This window comes from Theobroma umbraticum, unplaced genomic scaffold (assembly GCF_002168275.2).
Source record: "Theobroma umbraticum cultivar Fairchild unplaced genomic scaffold, ASM216827v3 scaffold_44.0, whole genome shotgun sequence".
Taxonomy (NCBI): domain Eukaryota; kingdom Viridiplantae; phylum Streptophyta; class Magnoliopsida; order Malvales; family Malvaceae; genus Theobroma; species Theobroma umbraticum.
This window is the reverse complement of record NW_018397255.1, coordinates 7,052,318-7,068,353: the sequence shown is the minus strand read 5'-3', so window position 1 is coordinate 7,068,353 and position 16,036 is coordinate 7,052,318. Positions and strand designations below refer to the sequence as shown.

Sequence of the window (16,036 nt, the reverse complement as noted above, 5' to 3'; positions counted from 1 at the left end):
TATATAATAAAAAATTTATGTGATTTTAGCTTCGTACGTAAAGGCATATCATAGTATAAGATTTATTTTTTATTTACAAAGCATAAGATTTTATAAAGAAACGAGTAGTTCAACAATTTTGAGCTGCTTTTAGAACAAATGATGGCAGAGGCCCTACATCAATCCTTCACCTAGGATGATGGGAGACCCGAAGGCATTAGCCCAGGTTTTAATCGTATGACAGTCTCCTACAATGGCTGATGTTCATTGCCCCGCTCATTAAATTCAAGTATAAATAGAAGACAAAGTATTTGAAAAAATCATTTAATTATTTTAAAATCTTAAATAAATTATTTTTTATTATATTCAATGAAATTTATTTTTTATTTTAAATTAAATAATTTTTTATTTTTAATAATTAATTAATTGTTAGAGTTTAAAGTTTAAGGTTTAGAATATGAAATCTCCTATCAATCTAAGTGATGAAATTCATCGTGTTTATCTTAAGTGATGAAATTCATATCAATCGATTCTTAAAAATAATCTTTTATCAATGATCATCTTCGTTGTTTTTAAGTTTTTTTTATTTGTTTTTATTTACATATTACATAAAATTATTATCTATTATAAATATTTTAATTATTAGATAAGTTCAACATATTAATTTTAAAAAATTTTAACCTTTATTTCTCTTTGACTTCGATCTAATAAAAGTTGACTAACTAGATGTGAAAAGTAAAAAATATTATATAATCATGTCATCATATCATTTTATCATCCACTATAATATATATAAATATGCTACATTAATGTCATGTAACATAAAATGATAGTTTCATTTTGATTAAGCCTGTTTGACTTGACTTTTGTTAATTTAAAAGCTATTACAAAACTCTTATGAAAAATAATAATTTTAAAATTAAGTTAAAACTGTTTGGTAAATTTATTTTTATAATTTTTTTTTATAAATAATGTTTGGCAAAACAACCAATATGAGCTTCAATCTTAGTTAAAATTACCATAAAAGTATTTAAGAAATGAACATATTTTTTAGATAGTAATATTGAGATTATTTTTAATAGATGAAGATATTTTTAAAATAAAAGAAAAATTCTTTTGAAATGTTAACTTGTTTTTAAAATAAGAGAAGAGAAAGCTCCCTTAGAGCTTTTCCAAAAACCTTTTTTTTTTTATTTTGTTCTTTAAAAAGTTATTTTTTAAAAAAACTTCTTAAAATTTTGTTTGATTTGACTTTTACTTTTAAAAGATAAATAAATTGAAAAAAAAACAAGTCAAATTGACACTAATAATAATTAATTAATAATTATTTATAAATATTTATTTAATCTAAAATAAAAATATAAAAAATTAATTAAACATAATAAAAAATAAAAAAATTAAAATTGTTTAAATACTTCAAAACTCTTTTTAAATATTATATCAAATTTTTTTTTGGCAGATCATAGTCAACATTAGAAGTTAAATACAAAAACCTACCCCTTTAAACATCCCAAGACTGCACTTTCCTCATGTCCCTTTAAAGTCACAACCTTTTATATTTTTTCCCTTTGACCATACATCTTTGGGGAATGGACCGCCGAGAGTGGTTGAGCCTCCACTAAAAGCTGACCCCACTACGGGTTCAAACGTTCGGCCTACAAACATCTCAAGGCCCAAATATAAAATAGGCTAAGTTTCTTTGGATCCAAAAAGAACTGCCTGATTGGATTGGTGATTGCTGAAAATGTATTTCTCGGCCATGATTGTAGAGTGCTGTAGGCTGCCCTCAACCACAGTCCCATTCCAAAATCAATTTATAAGTTCATTCTCCTAATTTAATACAAGTGTGCATAATTTATGCGCAATTAGTAAATTAAATATGATCACTTTGTTAATAAATAAATTGAAATTTTGGGTACTCTAAAAAGTAAATACTTATAATTTAAAAATTTTTTATTTAAAAAAATAAATTTTATCTTTTATACATTTTATTAGATGTCACTCTATGATTACATGATAATACACAAAAAGTATACACTGACAATAAATCATTATAAACTTTTAATAAAATATACCGTGAGAAATTTTTATTTATTGAATCAAACACGAGATAGATTTGAAGCAAAAACACAAAAATGAAAAAGTATTGGACACTAATTTTTTCCTGGCCACAAAACTCAACCTCTATATAGTATTAGATGCTATTTGCCATGTTCAAGACCTTCCCACCACACTATTGAAACCTGGATTCCCTACTTAGATCCTTCGTCCATACAACAGGCAAAACAAAGGAAAGAAAGAAACTTATCAAAGAAATAAAGAAAGAAAGAAACTTATCTACTTTTCATGCAATTAACAATGTAAGTCAATATCAAAGTGCATAAAGTATCTACATGCTTTAACTAATGCATAATAAATCCTACAATATGTCTTTGTAAACATGATAAATTAACATAAAATCCTAAAACATGTTTTTTCATGCAATAAAGTAAAAAAAAAATCCAAATCGATAACTTAATGAAACCCTTAAATTCATTTAAAATCAGAATAATATATATCATAACAAAACATTAAAAAAGTAAACAAAAATAAGGGGAAATCAACAAATAAGCATACTTCACTGTATTCTATCAAATTATGAGCAAAAAAGTTTGAGAAATTTGCACAGCTAAAAGCATTAGCATATTTGGCAGGAAATGTATTCGAACCTTGTTCACATTTCAACAAACATAAAAAATCTAATGTATTGGATGCATGCTGCAAAAGCTCACTAGTTCATTATTGAAATTCCTTTTGACTTTGCCATGTGGCCTTTGTCAAATGACAGGAGCGCTGGGCAAAAAGCGTGGGCCCCTGGCGGCTCAAAACTGGCCCGGGCTTGTCGAGCTGTGCGGGTGGAATAGTGGTCGGGGCGTGGGGAATGTTGTTGTCATGGAAAACAGGAACATCTAATGATGTCCGTGGAAACTTCTGTCCCTCAACTCGACTGAGATATTGTACGCTACAGCTTTCGACTTTATATCATCAATAAAAAATACAAGCAAGGAGGAAGTGGAGATGTGGATACCGATTATTACTACTTTAATAACATTATAAAGCAGTGAGACCCATTAAGTAGTGGGATTCTCATTCTCATCCCACCTCCCACCTCCCACCTCCATTCCAATTCCCAAAACATGGACTCAGACATATTATGTAAATATATTCTAATACTATGCCATATATATTGGATATCTGTGCCTCTTGATTGGGGTGAGCTCTTGTCACTTGTCAGAATTTCTTTCCTTCTTTTATTTGTTTATTTATATGGAATCAAATGCTTGGTGGGACCCTGCACTGAAAACATCACTCATTTCACATGATCTTGGTTATTGTTTGTACCCATTGTGTCCTGATATCTATTCGACTTCTTCTTTCTTGTCATCTTGTGCACTTTTTTTTTCCCTTTCTTTCCCATGGTTTCCTGGTTTTGCCGAAGCACCCATGGCTAAGTCAGGTATGCTCTTTTATCTTCATCTCTTCTCTTCTCTCTTTTTCTTTTCTTTGTGCTTTTAAAGCAGGTACGACTATTTATAATCCCTTAAGGTGATGGTGATGATGATGATGCATGTAAATATATATATATATATATCTGGGTCGGATGTCTGAATACTGATTCTGGTTTTTATCAACTGTGTGATGTATTTTGCTGCTTTCTTCCACTGTTTTATTCGAGCATACACATTCTGGCAACCAACCCTTCATGTGTTTAGCTCCAAGGGAGAGGAGTGTAAAGTAGGTAAAAAGTAGACTACAAAATTTTGGGATAAGCCTTAAGCAAAAGTTAAAGTAGAGTAAAAGACCAGCGCCACGTTTTGCTAATGTTGGTAGGCACCGATGTCGCTGTAAATGGTTAGTAGATTCCTGTTTCATCCCGTAAATTTCATGGATAAATATTAAAGTTTTACGTTTTTGTTCATTTTGTTCGCTAAACTTTAATTCCTTAATATACCAAACGTGATCACCGTAAGTAATGTCATCCAAATAAATGATAGAATAATAATTAATATAATATTATACTGATTTAAACAATTACGTTATTTAAAAATTTCATTTCAATTTTTATAACTCTTCTATTTTTTTTAATTTTCTAGTATTGTTAAAATGAGAAATCTACGAAAATAATGAAAGGAAAAAAGAAAAATAAGAAGATAAAAATTTTTTTAATAATTTTTATAAATGGCATGACTGCTTGAAGGATCACTATATCATCATTTATTTTAACACGATCTATTAAGATAATTATATTGATATATTTAAAAAGTTTAGTGATCAAATTGAGATGAATTGAAATTTGGTTAAGAGAGCAAAAATGTAAAAATTTAGTTATTATCCATGAAATTTACTCGAATGTTATTGATTACTAATCGTAATATTATTAGTCCTGACAGATGCAACTTAACTTACATGCTCCCAAAATTTTTAATGTAAAAAATAGAGTAAAATATCCAAGCATGATGTTTGAAATTTTTTTTTGATTTATTCATATAAATTCAAATAAGTATATATTTTTTTAAAATTTTAATAAAATTTTTAACTTTTACTTTAAGTTAAATAAGTTATTATGATTAATAGTTAATTAATTATCATAAAATAATATTTATTATTTTATATTTATATGACGTTGAAATGATATTTATATAAAATTGATATGAAAAGTGAAAATGTCATATATTTATATCATTTTGTCATGTCATTATCCATTTAGACATGTTAACATGTCACACTAACATGTTGACCTACCTTATCATAGTTGTAATTTTTGTAGAATAATGTGATTGAATATAATAACAAAATTAAAATTTATTTAAATTTTTATAAATAATTTAAGAATTTTTTTTAAAAATACCAGACCAAAGATGTATTTATATGTATCCTAATATTCCAATTCCCCGTTTGACATCTTTTGCCATTCAATTTCTCCGGCATTAAATCTTTTAATACTTTCCATATTTTATTTTCTTGGCAATTCTCGTTAACTAAAAAGCATTTTTAATTTTTTCAAAAAGAAACTATACCTTTTGAACACCACCATTAAACACTAAATCTTCTTGCTACCCAGAATTTCCAGCATACTTTTCCTTCAATGTCAGCCCTCTTCTGAAATCAAATTTCATTGAATCGAACTAGAAATGATTTTAAAAACCTAAACCCTAAAATCCCAAAATTTCTAACCCTGGCCAACCACAAACGCTAGGCAGGTGTACTTTCAGAAATCTGCCGTATGTGAGATGTACTTGAGTCATTAAGTCAGAAGTCACAGGTGTTTTTGGCTGTATCCTTTGTACAATGTGAATTGATCCTTACTGTAGCCATGTTGCCATTTAGAGTGCAACGACTTTTATTACAATAAGGTGGCACTAAAAGAAGGGGAGAGGAGTTGAGTTGGTAAGAAATGGAGACAACTCAACTAGTTATTTTAATATGGAATTTCCTGCTGAAAGTGCATCGTGCCATGACTTTGACATGCCTCTATCTCCACTTGTTTGCAAGAGAAATGTTGCTCTATCCTTTGGTTTCTGACACTAGTTTTTCCTATATGTGCGACAGAAAGTAACTTATCTTCTTTGTAAGTTGGTCTAAAGTGAAAAATTTCCTTTTTCCTGCTATTTTAATAGATGTGCAGAGGTTGCTTGGTCCATCTCCCTTGGAGAATAAAGGAACTTGTAATTTTCAAGCTTTTCCCAAATGGCATCCTCTAAAGCTTATGACAATCTGGCTCATTGTCCTTTTCGTAAGAATCAGTTATTCATCCAATGAGCCTGATGTTGAGGGTATGGTAACTCTAACTTTCGCCTATTTGGCAATTTGAATTTGTTATGTTTGTGATCTCGGTAATGTGGCAGTCTAAATTTTCCCCTATGCCATTCTGTTGAGATCTTTGGCTTGTGTGGCATCCAATGCGTTTTAGTGTGTTTCCCGCTTAAATTAATATGATTATGCATTTGGTGATAGAAGAAAGTTTTATTGCTATTAGCCTGAATGATGTCAGTTCTGGAATGAGCTTATATATTACCTATGCACAGAGAAAGGATATGGCAAAGAGTGACAATGATTATTAATCACTACAATTCAGTTTGAATGCTTCCATATTTACATCATTATTGTCCTTGATACTTTCCCTCTTGATTTGTTTGATCTTCTGATTGACTCTACATTAGTTGTGACTGAAAGTTATGAGTCTGAAGTGACTGAGAACTGGTTGGAATGACCTTAAAATGTTTTGCTTTGATATCAATTAAATAGTTAGCTATTGTAATGAGAAACGGATAAGTCAAATAGTTAGTAATTTGCATAAGTGAGAGAAGAGAAAGAGAGGGTTACAGAAAATTTTGATATCTATTATTTAAAGTATCTGATTGGTACGGCAACATTTCCTATTGATGTAGATTGTTTTTTGCCGATAATTTAAACTGTTTGTTAAATTAAAGTGATTTATTATCAAATATTTATGATCTTACTAGTTTCCTACTGGTAGGAAATTCACTATGAAGAAACTCCTACAGTTTGAAATTTATGTATCATAATTAAACTGAACACAGGCCACTAAAAACCAATACAGGTGATGGATTGAAAACATAAGGGACCAATTCTTGTCAATTAAGAACCATATTTCTTGTCGTAGTACCTTTTAGGCTTGATATTAGAAGAATTACTATTATCTTCAGTTTTTTTCACATTCATATTATACACATAGGGTACCATACACATAAAAGGATTATTTCTATCCTTATTTACAAAAATTCATAGAGAATAAGAACAGTTTGCCTTAATGAATGCTGTCAACAGCAGCGCAATTACATCCCCATATTTTATTTAACATGTTACAATTTGATCTAATTGCCAATAGTTGTTCCAAGAGCCTTGGTCTGAATTAGTCAACAATCACAGATTTATGGGCATAGGAAAACATTCAAAATTCCAGTTCTCCTTTTTCTTTTGGCTAATTTCAAAACAGATTATAGTATCTATTTCTTGCTGCTGCTTATTATTGGCTGGCTAGTTTTTTTTTCATGTTTAATGACTGGGCTTATATTTCTTCAAATGTTCAGGAGAAGCTTTGACAGGTTTTCTCAAGGTTCTCAATGATTCCAGAGGTCAAATAACTGATTGGAATGATCATTATACCAGTCCATGCTTTGGCTGGTCTCATGTCACCTGTAGGGATGGAAATGTCGTATCCTTGTAAGTCTATCTGTTTTAATGGTAATTGAATTATGGTTACTTTTTATGAAAGACCTTCTTATTTGTCAATGGTTGTATTACTCTTACTGATTTTATTTGATTGACATTGCTTTAACTCTGATTCCATTTACTTTTTGGTATAATATGGAGTTCTACAACTCACACTAGGATCTCTACCTGGACCCTATTTACATCACCACTTAAGCTAAGTCCATTTCTTCATTTTTTTAATTTTATAATAACCTCTGATATAATTTGCAGGGACCTGGCTTCATATGGATTTTCAGGAACTCTTTCACATTCAATTACCAAACTGAAGTTTCTGGTTAACTTGTAAGTTATCTTGTTGCATGATGGTGCTGACTTCATCAGCACTCATTAAATCTGTTGCATATGAGAAAAAGGTTGATGCAAGTTGGATAGTATTGTATTATGCAGATACATCTTGGCAATGGAAAGAGAAAAGTGTATAATTCTATATTAATAACACAAAAACACACCACGCAACATATACATACATATATTTACAAATATTTATGTGTTGTGTGTGTGTTTACAACACAGATAAGCATTTGTGTGTATGCATATATATGTATACATACTGTGGGTTGTATGTCAGTTATGTGGTTTTGGAAATTTAAAATATGAATAATTGGGGAAGTGTGTATATTACTGTTGGACATGTAGGTTGCATGATAAAGACCATAAGTAATTGGTAATCTCTTTACATTTTCTGCATGTCAAAGGGTAACGCTAGCAAGTGGGGCAGGGTTGAGCTGATGAGGGACCATTTGTGAATGCTGCAAATTAAGGGTTAAACCTTTTTTTTATTTCTTGGCTTTGATTTGTAGTAGCTGAGATTTTCGGTAGAAGGTTATCTTTTGTTGCTTGTCTAGTTCTTGACTTCATGATTAGGATGGCATGTTGGAGGATTATTGGTACTGAATCATTTATGTTTAATATACCTTTTAAAGCTCTGCAAGTGAGTTGATATAAGGGAGCTACCTGATTCAGCTGGTGTAACAAGGATGCGGCAGCAGTGGACCACTTCCTTTTTGTTGCTTACTTTATTAGGAGTAATGTTCCATCAAATATTACTCCTTTTGACATTCATTGGATTATACTAAATGGTCTTTTGAAGTTCCCGGCCTATTGAAGAGGGATAGAGATTGGGGTATCAGTCATTTGATAAGGAGATGTTACTTCATAGTTGCTCTGGAGCTTGTTGGGGATAGACATCTTAGTGTTTTGCTGTTAAGAACATATAGTTAGAAAGAGTAATCCAAGCTTCTGGCAATCTTTTATCCTTTCTTTTTCTCTTTTTTTTTTTTTCCACTTTATACTAAGGTTACTTAATTTGTGGGTTTCTTCTTTCTGTGTGTGTATGTGCCTGTGTGCATGCCTGCTTATTTAGGCATCTATTGAATATAATTCATTAAAGCTGCAAACCTCTCTTCCTGTGTCTTTTAGTGAAACTTGTTATTTGTGAAGAAAAGTTGCTTGCTTTCTAGTTCTGCAATATTAATTATCATTTCAACCTATTATTAACTATATCACAGGAGACATTTTTCTGTCTTTTAGTGCTACTTGCATATTAGAAATGGAACATACTTTTTAGTTGGTCAGAATCTTTCGTGATTTATATTTCTGATGCAGGATGTCATGGGTTTTCAGTTTTTGAGATGTTATTCAGAATCATAAGTAATTTGGTAAAGTTGGGTAAAAGCCACTTTATGTGTGATTTGGTTTATGTAGACTGGAAGAAACAACAAAATTTTGATGGTATATGCACTTCAATTTGCATGGCAGGTGCTTTTGTTGAGAACTGAATGTTACTAGATGTGCCTTTTAGAGAATGAATTCTTTTATGATATGCTTGTTTCTCATGCCATAATGTAATAACACTTAGTTTAGTGGAAATTTTATTTATTTTTCAATGGTGGTGAATGAGTCTTGAAAACATTAGTCTACTTTTGCAGGGATTTGCAAAACAATGATCTATCCGGTTCGTTGCCTGATTTCCTTGGTGATATGGTACACCTAGAAACTCTGAATCTTGCAAATAATAAATTCAGTGGTTCTATACCAGCAAATTGGGGTCAACTATCCAATTTAAAGTATCTGTAAGACTGCTATATTCTTCTTGTCAAATTTTGTTTTTTGTTTTTTTTTCCTCTCTCACAAGTAATGTGGAGAATACTAGGTCTACTTTTGTCACTTTTATAATCGCTTTTCTCTAGGTTAGACAAATTTTTGAGAAGAAGATTTGCTAATCTTATATGCTAAATTGACTTCAGAAGTCATACTCATGAATCTTTTTATTTGACAGGGACCTTTCATCCAACAATTTAACTGGAAGAATTCCAATGCAATTGTTTTCGGTTCCAACATTCAAGTAAACTTCATAAGAAATTCCATCTCCTTTAAATTTTAGTAACTATTATAGTATAGTGCTATTTTGGCCTCCTAAAATTGGAAAAATTTTCTGGTAAGAAAATATTAACATTAATCCATAGTGACACTAGTGCTGATTTAGTATATTTAAAATATTTATGTTTATTAATTTACTAAGAAAAATTATACATATTTAACTATACTTTAGTTGTTAGTCTTTTAATAACTGAGATTAACCTGATTCGAATTCTTATAAGCATCTAGACAGCAAGTATATTTGAAATTTATTGGTTTCTGCATTGCTTATCGATGCAAAGTGTCAATCAGATCAGACGTTTTGGTATTTCTTGTGTTGGTTAGTTTTGGTGCTGGGATCAATGGGGATCGGCTTCTCAGGGTGGACCACTTCTCCTGCAAAATCAAACCACCATGAGTGGGCACCATGGCTTTCCCCGGCGTCCGCACTCTGATGTTTAAGTCAGCATAATGTAGAAGTAGGGAGAAAGTATGTGAGAGATAATCTTTTGAGTATGAGAGAGGATATAGACCCTGAGGTGCGTGTGACGGGCACCCATATTTCTATGAGGGAGAGATTCGTTGGTGAGGTATATTAATGGGGCTCAGCTTGTCATCTAGCTGAGGTGCAAGTGAGAGAGATGGTTCTTGATCACCATTCGGATGATCTTTATGTCCCTGAAACCTGCTGGGGACCTAGCCTTAACACTTAGGTTATAGCTTCACATTACATAACTCGCAATTGCTGCTTATTCCTATTGACAGTGTTATTTTGTCAGCTTTACAGGAACACATCTTGCTTGCGGCTCAAGCTTGGAGCAACCTTGTGTTTCAACCCCTACGTTGCCAGGTTTGCTCTAGATCAGTTTTTTTTCCATATCCATTTGATATATGTGTTATATGTGTGCTTGAACTTGTGATGTTTGGGCAGTTTCAACCAGCAGGTCCAAAATTAAAATCGTTATAACCTCCTCAAGTTGTGTTGCTCTCATACTTCTATCACTTGGTACTTTCTTTGTTTACCGGTTTAATCAAGTCCACAAACTTAGGCGTGATGTTTTCGTTGATGTTGCAGGTAATTTTGTTTCTTTTCTCTTTCTTCCCCAATATATATTTTGGCTTAATCTTAGTTTGCAAGAACAATATACATAAAATATGCCATTTCAACCTAACAAACTCCAATTTCATGGTCTTTTCCCATTTTCAAAAAGCAGTTCCTCTGTTTTTAGGGTTAGTAAGCCATGCAGCCGCTTTTCATTAGAATGGGTGTTTTTCACATAATATATACTTAGAACATTTGAAGCCTTGAATTAATGAGTTAAAAGTGATAGATGGAATACTTAGCTTCCTTATGCCTTTGGTTGTGAAATTTCAAACTTCACAAAACTTAACTAATGGCTACTACTTGGGTATGCTAATGCAAACATACATGTGCTGGATAAAAATTGAACAAAAGAAAAGGTTTGCTGATCTAGAAGTTCCTAACATGAATGAAATCATGACCAATATGCAAGAATTGTTGGACGTTAATAGTTTCAAAGAGTAGTGGGATGTTATTAGCATGTTTTAGATAGCCTCAAAACTGCAAAAGCATGGGTGCGTGAGATGAAGAACATATATTCTCTACTCTTGAATATTCATATAAAATATGGAAGGACATGTGCCATGCCCTAGACCCAACCATCAAGGTCAAACACATTGAGTGATCTACTAATCCTCATAATGAATTTAGACTAGCAACCACGCAACTATTGATCACTCTGTAAGTGTCATCGTGTATGAAGTTAGGTGGAATATTCAGAAAGAGAAAATAAGCAGTTAATACTACTACTTAAGTTAGTTGCTTTTGTTGCTTGATTTTTCCTTCTAAAAGATGCTAGAAGGTAAAAGGAAATGTTCAAAAGAAAAATCTTAATTGATCAAAAGCTAACTAAACTATTCTAATCAAAACCATTACTTTGTGATGGAGAAGATGAACGAGAAAACTTAAATGCTTTTGTTCCAATACAAAAGCACCTCAAGCTTATGAGTTTCTATCAACCGTTACCAAGCTCTGCTAAAAGGGGCACCCTCCACCCCTGTTCTGTTCCATGTCCTCTCTTTCAAGAATGGAAACCAAGTTTAGGCTTGACAGAACCTTGCTTACTCTAAGAAGAATCACTGCATATCTTCTTTTGCTCGCTCTTAAAATACCCTTCTTTATACCAACATATAAGAGACCATGTTCAAACTTCTCCTCAATATATCTCAGTTGAAGTGCTCTAGAATTATTTTCTGTAGTCACTATCCCTGCTCACCAATCCTTGGGCCTTCGGATAGGAAAGCAAACATTGCTCCCTGTGTTTTGTGAGTACAATCTCTATGTTGTTGCTCTGCCATATTTTCTATTGACTGCAGTACTCTTACCGTGAAGGAATTGTTCCAATCATACGCAATTTCGTTGAACCCTTCCCTAGTCCAGTAGAGAATCCTAATGACTTGTTCTTTCCCTTTCCTCATGTGCATTGAACATGGTATAAGTTCAAACTTCATCGTGATTACTCTACCCATCCAAATAAAAAGAGACTTATCTGCTTCTTTTTGAGTGACTGCTGACCGACCTCATCTGTTGTTTGGTAAGATGCCTCATCACCCTAGTTTTGCTCACAAACTATATCAAAAACATAAATATGTTTGTATCTGGGGTTAGTTTTGCCCTTCCCTGATCTAGTGGAATTTATAACCTTTCATTTTTTTTTTTCTGATTTCCTTCTCACCAACATGCATGGACCAAATTGTCACTCGCATCAGTAGAACTGGACTTCACGCTTATTCTCTGCAACTTCCACAGGGTCACTATTCACTTCTACTTCCTCTTTCCACCTATATAAGCAATATTTTATCTTTTGGTCAAGTTATGCCAGATTTAATGCAGGTAGTATGGAGACCCGCAAATTCCACCATCTAAATGTGCCTCCTAACTCTTACTTTAGAGACTTGTGCCTCACTGATATTGATCTCCATTCACATTCTTGAGTGATTACCCGTTGTTGCAAGCGCCATCTTTTAATCAATCTTAGATTGATGAAACAGAGAAACAATAAACAATAATTCTTGTAAATGAATCATTATATTTAATCCATCCATTATTTTCTATATCATTCCATAATTTTCTTCAGGCATCCCATGATACAAGTCAAAGTTATTGGGGTAGATATCAAATTTATGCTTGTTATTTCTCGTTGTGCACCTTATAAGAATCCTGCTAAAATCTTTTTTTTTTTTAAGTTTCCATGTGAAACAGATTAACACTTTCAATATTTAATTTTAGGTGAAGAAGACTGCAAAATTTCCTTTAGCCAACTTAGGCGATTCTCATGGCGTGAGATCAAACTTGCAACTGACAATTTCAGTGAATGCAACATAATTGGACAAGGAGGGTTTGGAAAAGTTTATAAAGGTGTCCTCTCTGACAACACTAAGGTTGCTGTGAAACGCCTTGCAGATTATTGTAGTCCTGGTGGAGAAGCTGCATTCCAGAGGGAAGTTGAGCTTAAAAGTGTTGCTGTTCATAAGAATCTTCTACGGTTGATTGGATTCTGCACGACATCATCTGAAAGGATTCTTGTTTATCCTTTCATGCAAAATTTAAGTGTGGCGTATCAACTAAGAGGTACATGTCCTATAGGATTTGCAGTAACTTTTGCTGGTGTATAATGCACGTTTGTTTTTACTTTATTCTAATTAAGTTTGTGTTTTAAATGGAGAAGAAAATTATATTTCATAACATGTCATGGTGTAAAAATGGTGCCTATGATCTTAAAAATAAATATTATACCATGTAAAGGTGAAAAGAAATGCAATTTATAGGAAGTGATGGTGGAAGATGATGTTCAGAATCCTTTAGCCTACCTATTAATATTCTATCATGAAAAAGTAAAAGAAAGGAAGAAGCTAACAAAAATATTGGAAATGTCTAGTCATAATTGTGGCAGTCATAGATCATTTAAACAATATTTTACATCTGAAATTTGCTATAGATTTAAAACCCGGTGAGAAAGGCTTGGACTGGCCAATGAGGAAACGTGTAGCTTTTGGTGCTGCCCATGGTTTGGAGTATCTACATGAGCATTGCAATCCAAAGATAATACATCGTGATTTAAAAGCTGCAAACATCCTTCTAGATGAAAATTTTGAAGCCGTTCTTGGAGATTTTGGGCTGGCAAAGCTTGTTGATACTAAGTTGACTCATGTTACCACTCAAGTGCGTGGTACCATGGGTCATATCGCCCCAGAATATTTGTCCACAGGACAATCTTCTGTAAAAACTGATGTCTTTGGATATGGTGTAATGCTTCTGGAACTTGTTACTGGTCAGCGTGCAATAGATTTTGCTCGTCTAGAAGAGGAAGAGGATGTTCTTCTACTTGATCATGTAAGATTTTTATATTGGTGCACCCTCTTCTAAATCTTTTATGAATATATGGTCTCTGCGGTATTTGCTATTTTGCATTGTGACCTTTGGAGTCTTGGATTTTTATTTTCGGTTTAGTTTTTATCCTTGTTTCTGTATCTGTTTCATACGTTCAGTATTTCTCTTTTTTTTACCCATAAAACATTTTCTCTGTGAGATTAAATACCTGAAACTCATATTCCTGCCCTTGATTTGCTAATGAAAAATGAATCAACTAATACTCCTTGTTGGTTTTTTGCTTGAAAGAGAATTTTCTCTTTACCTGGGAACTATAAAGTATACTTACTCTCTATAACATAAGTTTAACCAGCATTGTTGTGGAACTAAGTTTGCTGTATGTCATGTAAAACCCTCTAAGCACTTACAGAGAATTGTGTCTGCAACCGTATCCATCCAAGGATACGCGGACAAAGATCTATTATATCAAAATAAAACTCTCAGATGCCTTATTCGGTGGTAGGGAGCCAAATCTATGTCTTGGCTTATACTTAAAAAATTGCCATAAGACTCCCTGCTGCAGGCTTTGTCTGGTTTGGTGGAAAAAATTGTTTAGCACTTGTTCTGAAAACCCTGGATAAGAGCCCAGGGAGAAAAATTACGAAATAACTTCTATGAATTTATTGACATGTCCATCTTTTTCATTTTTAGACTGGTTTTGAGCATAAGTTGCATCATGGTGTCCTTGGTGAAACTGTTAGTATAATGAAGTACGATGTTTTCATTTTTGTTTCTTTTTCTTATACTTCTTCTTACTTCTAACTTCTTTTAGTGGGTGGGGGTGGGGAAGCCTAAATCTTCTAGTTTGGGACTTCCATTGAAGAGCTGTTAGCTTTGCTAATGTCAAACACCAAGCTCACTTGAGGACTTATGGAACCTAATTTTTTTCCTTGTCATGCCTGCCTTTGCAGCTCCACACTTCTTCTACTTTCTCTTTCATTTCTTTTCTTTTTTTTTTTGTTGTTGAGTTTTTTATTTTGTTTTATTTAAAATCTTTTAGTTGGTGGATGTATATATATGTGCACACGTGTTTAATTTGTCTTAATATATATTATTGATTGTATCTTTCATGAGGATCTTTAGACTGATGAAAATGTGATATTAACAGATCAAAAAGCTGCTGAGAGAAGACAGGGTTGATGACATTGTTGATCGAAACTTGAAGATTTATGATCCTAAAGAAGTGAAGACTATTGTACGAGTTGCACTGCTCTGCACACAGAGCTCACCCGAAGATCGCCCAACAATGGCAGAAGTGGTCAAAATGCTAGAAGGAGTAGGACTAGCAGAGAGATGGGCTGAATGGGAGGAGCTTGAACAAGCAAGGAATCAAGAATTCATGCTTTTCTCTCACCAGTTCATTTGGCCTGAAGATTCAAGTGTTGACCAAGAAGCTATACAGTTGTCCAGAGCCAGATAATCCCACACACTATCACTTTTGAGCTAAACTCTCAAACCCAAGCAGCTTTTGTGCATTGAATCTCAGAAAGAAAAATGAAAACCATAGTATTATCTAAAGTTGTATCACATAGTATATGGTTTGGTATCTGTTACAATGCTACATTTATTGCTTGTAAAGAGTTATGCCCTGCTATGCTAAATGTAAATATTAAGTTGTTGAGGTGTGGATGAGCAGAAAGCCGGCTACCTTGGATCCGATACAAGACAAAAGGGGGCGACCCAGGATGTCGGGCAGATCCCTCTCCGACCGTCAAATCAGTACGATGATGCGGAAGAAAGAGACAATGACTAGGACCAGCTGCTGATTCCCATCAATACAGGAACAGGTCATCGTGCTAGCCTTTAAGCTAGCTACTGTCAAGGCATATTCTGCTCCTCATTTGTAGGATCCGATGCCTTTATGCCACCAGTGTGGTAGTATTGGTAATGGGCCTCTTGGGCCGTTGCCACTAATGGATAATGGTCTTTACTCGAGACTTGAGTAAAATAGGCTTCATGAATGCCCGGTTCATA

At 33.1% G+C, this 16,036-nt stretch overlaps 1 protein-coding gene across 2 annotated transcripts; it reads left to right on the top strand.

The window, feature by feature from the left end:
- The first annotated feature begins 3,357 nt into the window (after positions 1-3,357).
- Positions 3,358-15,640, top strand: LOC110409224 (Leucine-rich repeat protein kinase family protein). Of its 2 annotated transcripts, none has more exons than XM_021418499.1 (11): positions 3,358-3,475; positions 5,637-5,792; positions 7,071-7,203; positions 7,465-7,536; positions 9,183-9,326; positions 9,533-9,598; positions 10,392-10,462; positions 10,544-10,687; positions 12,923-13,264; positions 13,632-14,026; positions 15,171-15,640. In XM_021418499.1, the coding sequence occupies exons 1-11, from the start codon at positions 3,463-3,465 to the stop codon at positions 15,480-15,482; spliced, it is 1,848 nt and encodes a 615-aa protein (XP_021274174.1). In that variant the 5' UTR covers positions 3,358-3,462; the 3' UTR covers positions 15,483-15,640. The 2 variants fall into 2 exon arrangements, with proteins under 2 accessions (XP_021274174.1, XP_021274175.1); XM_021418500.2 differs by lacking the exon at positions 3,358-3,475 and adding an exon at positions 5,085-5,406.
- The last annotated feature ends 396 nt before the right edge of the window (positions 15,641-16,036 follow it).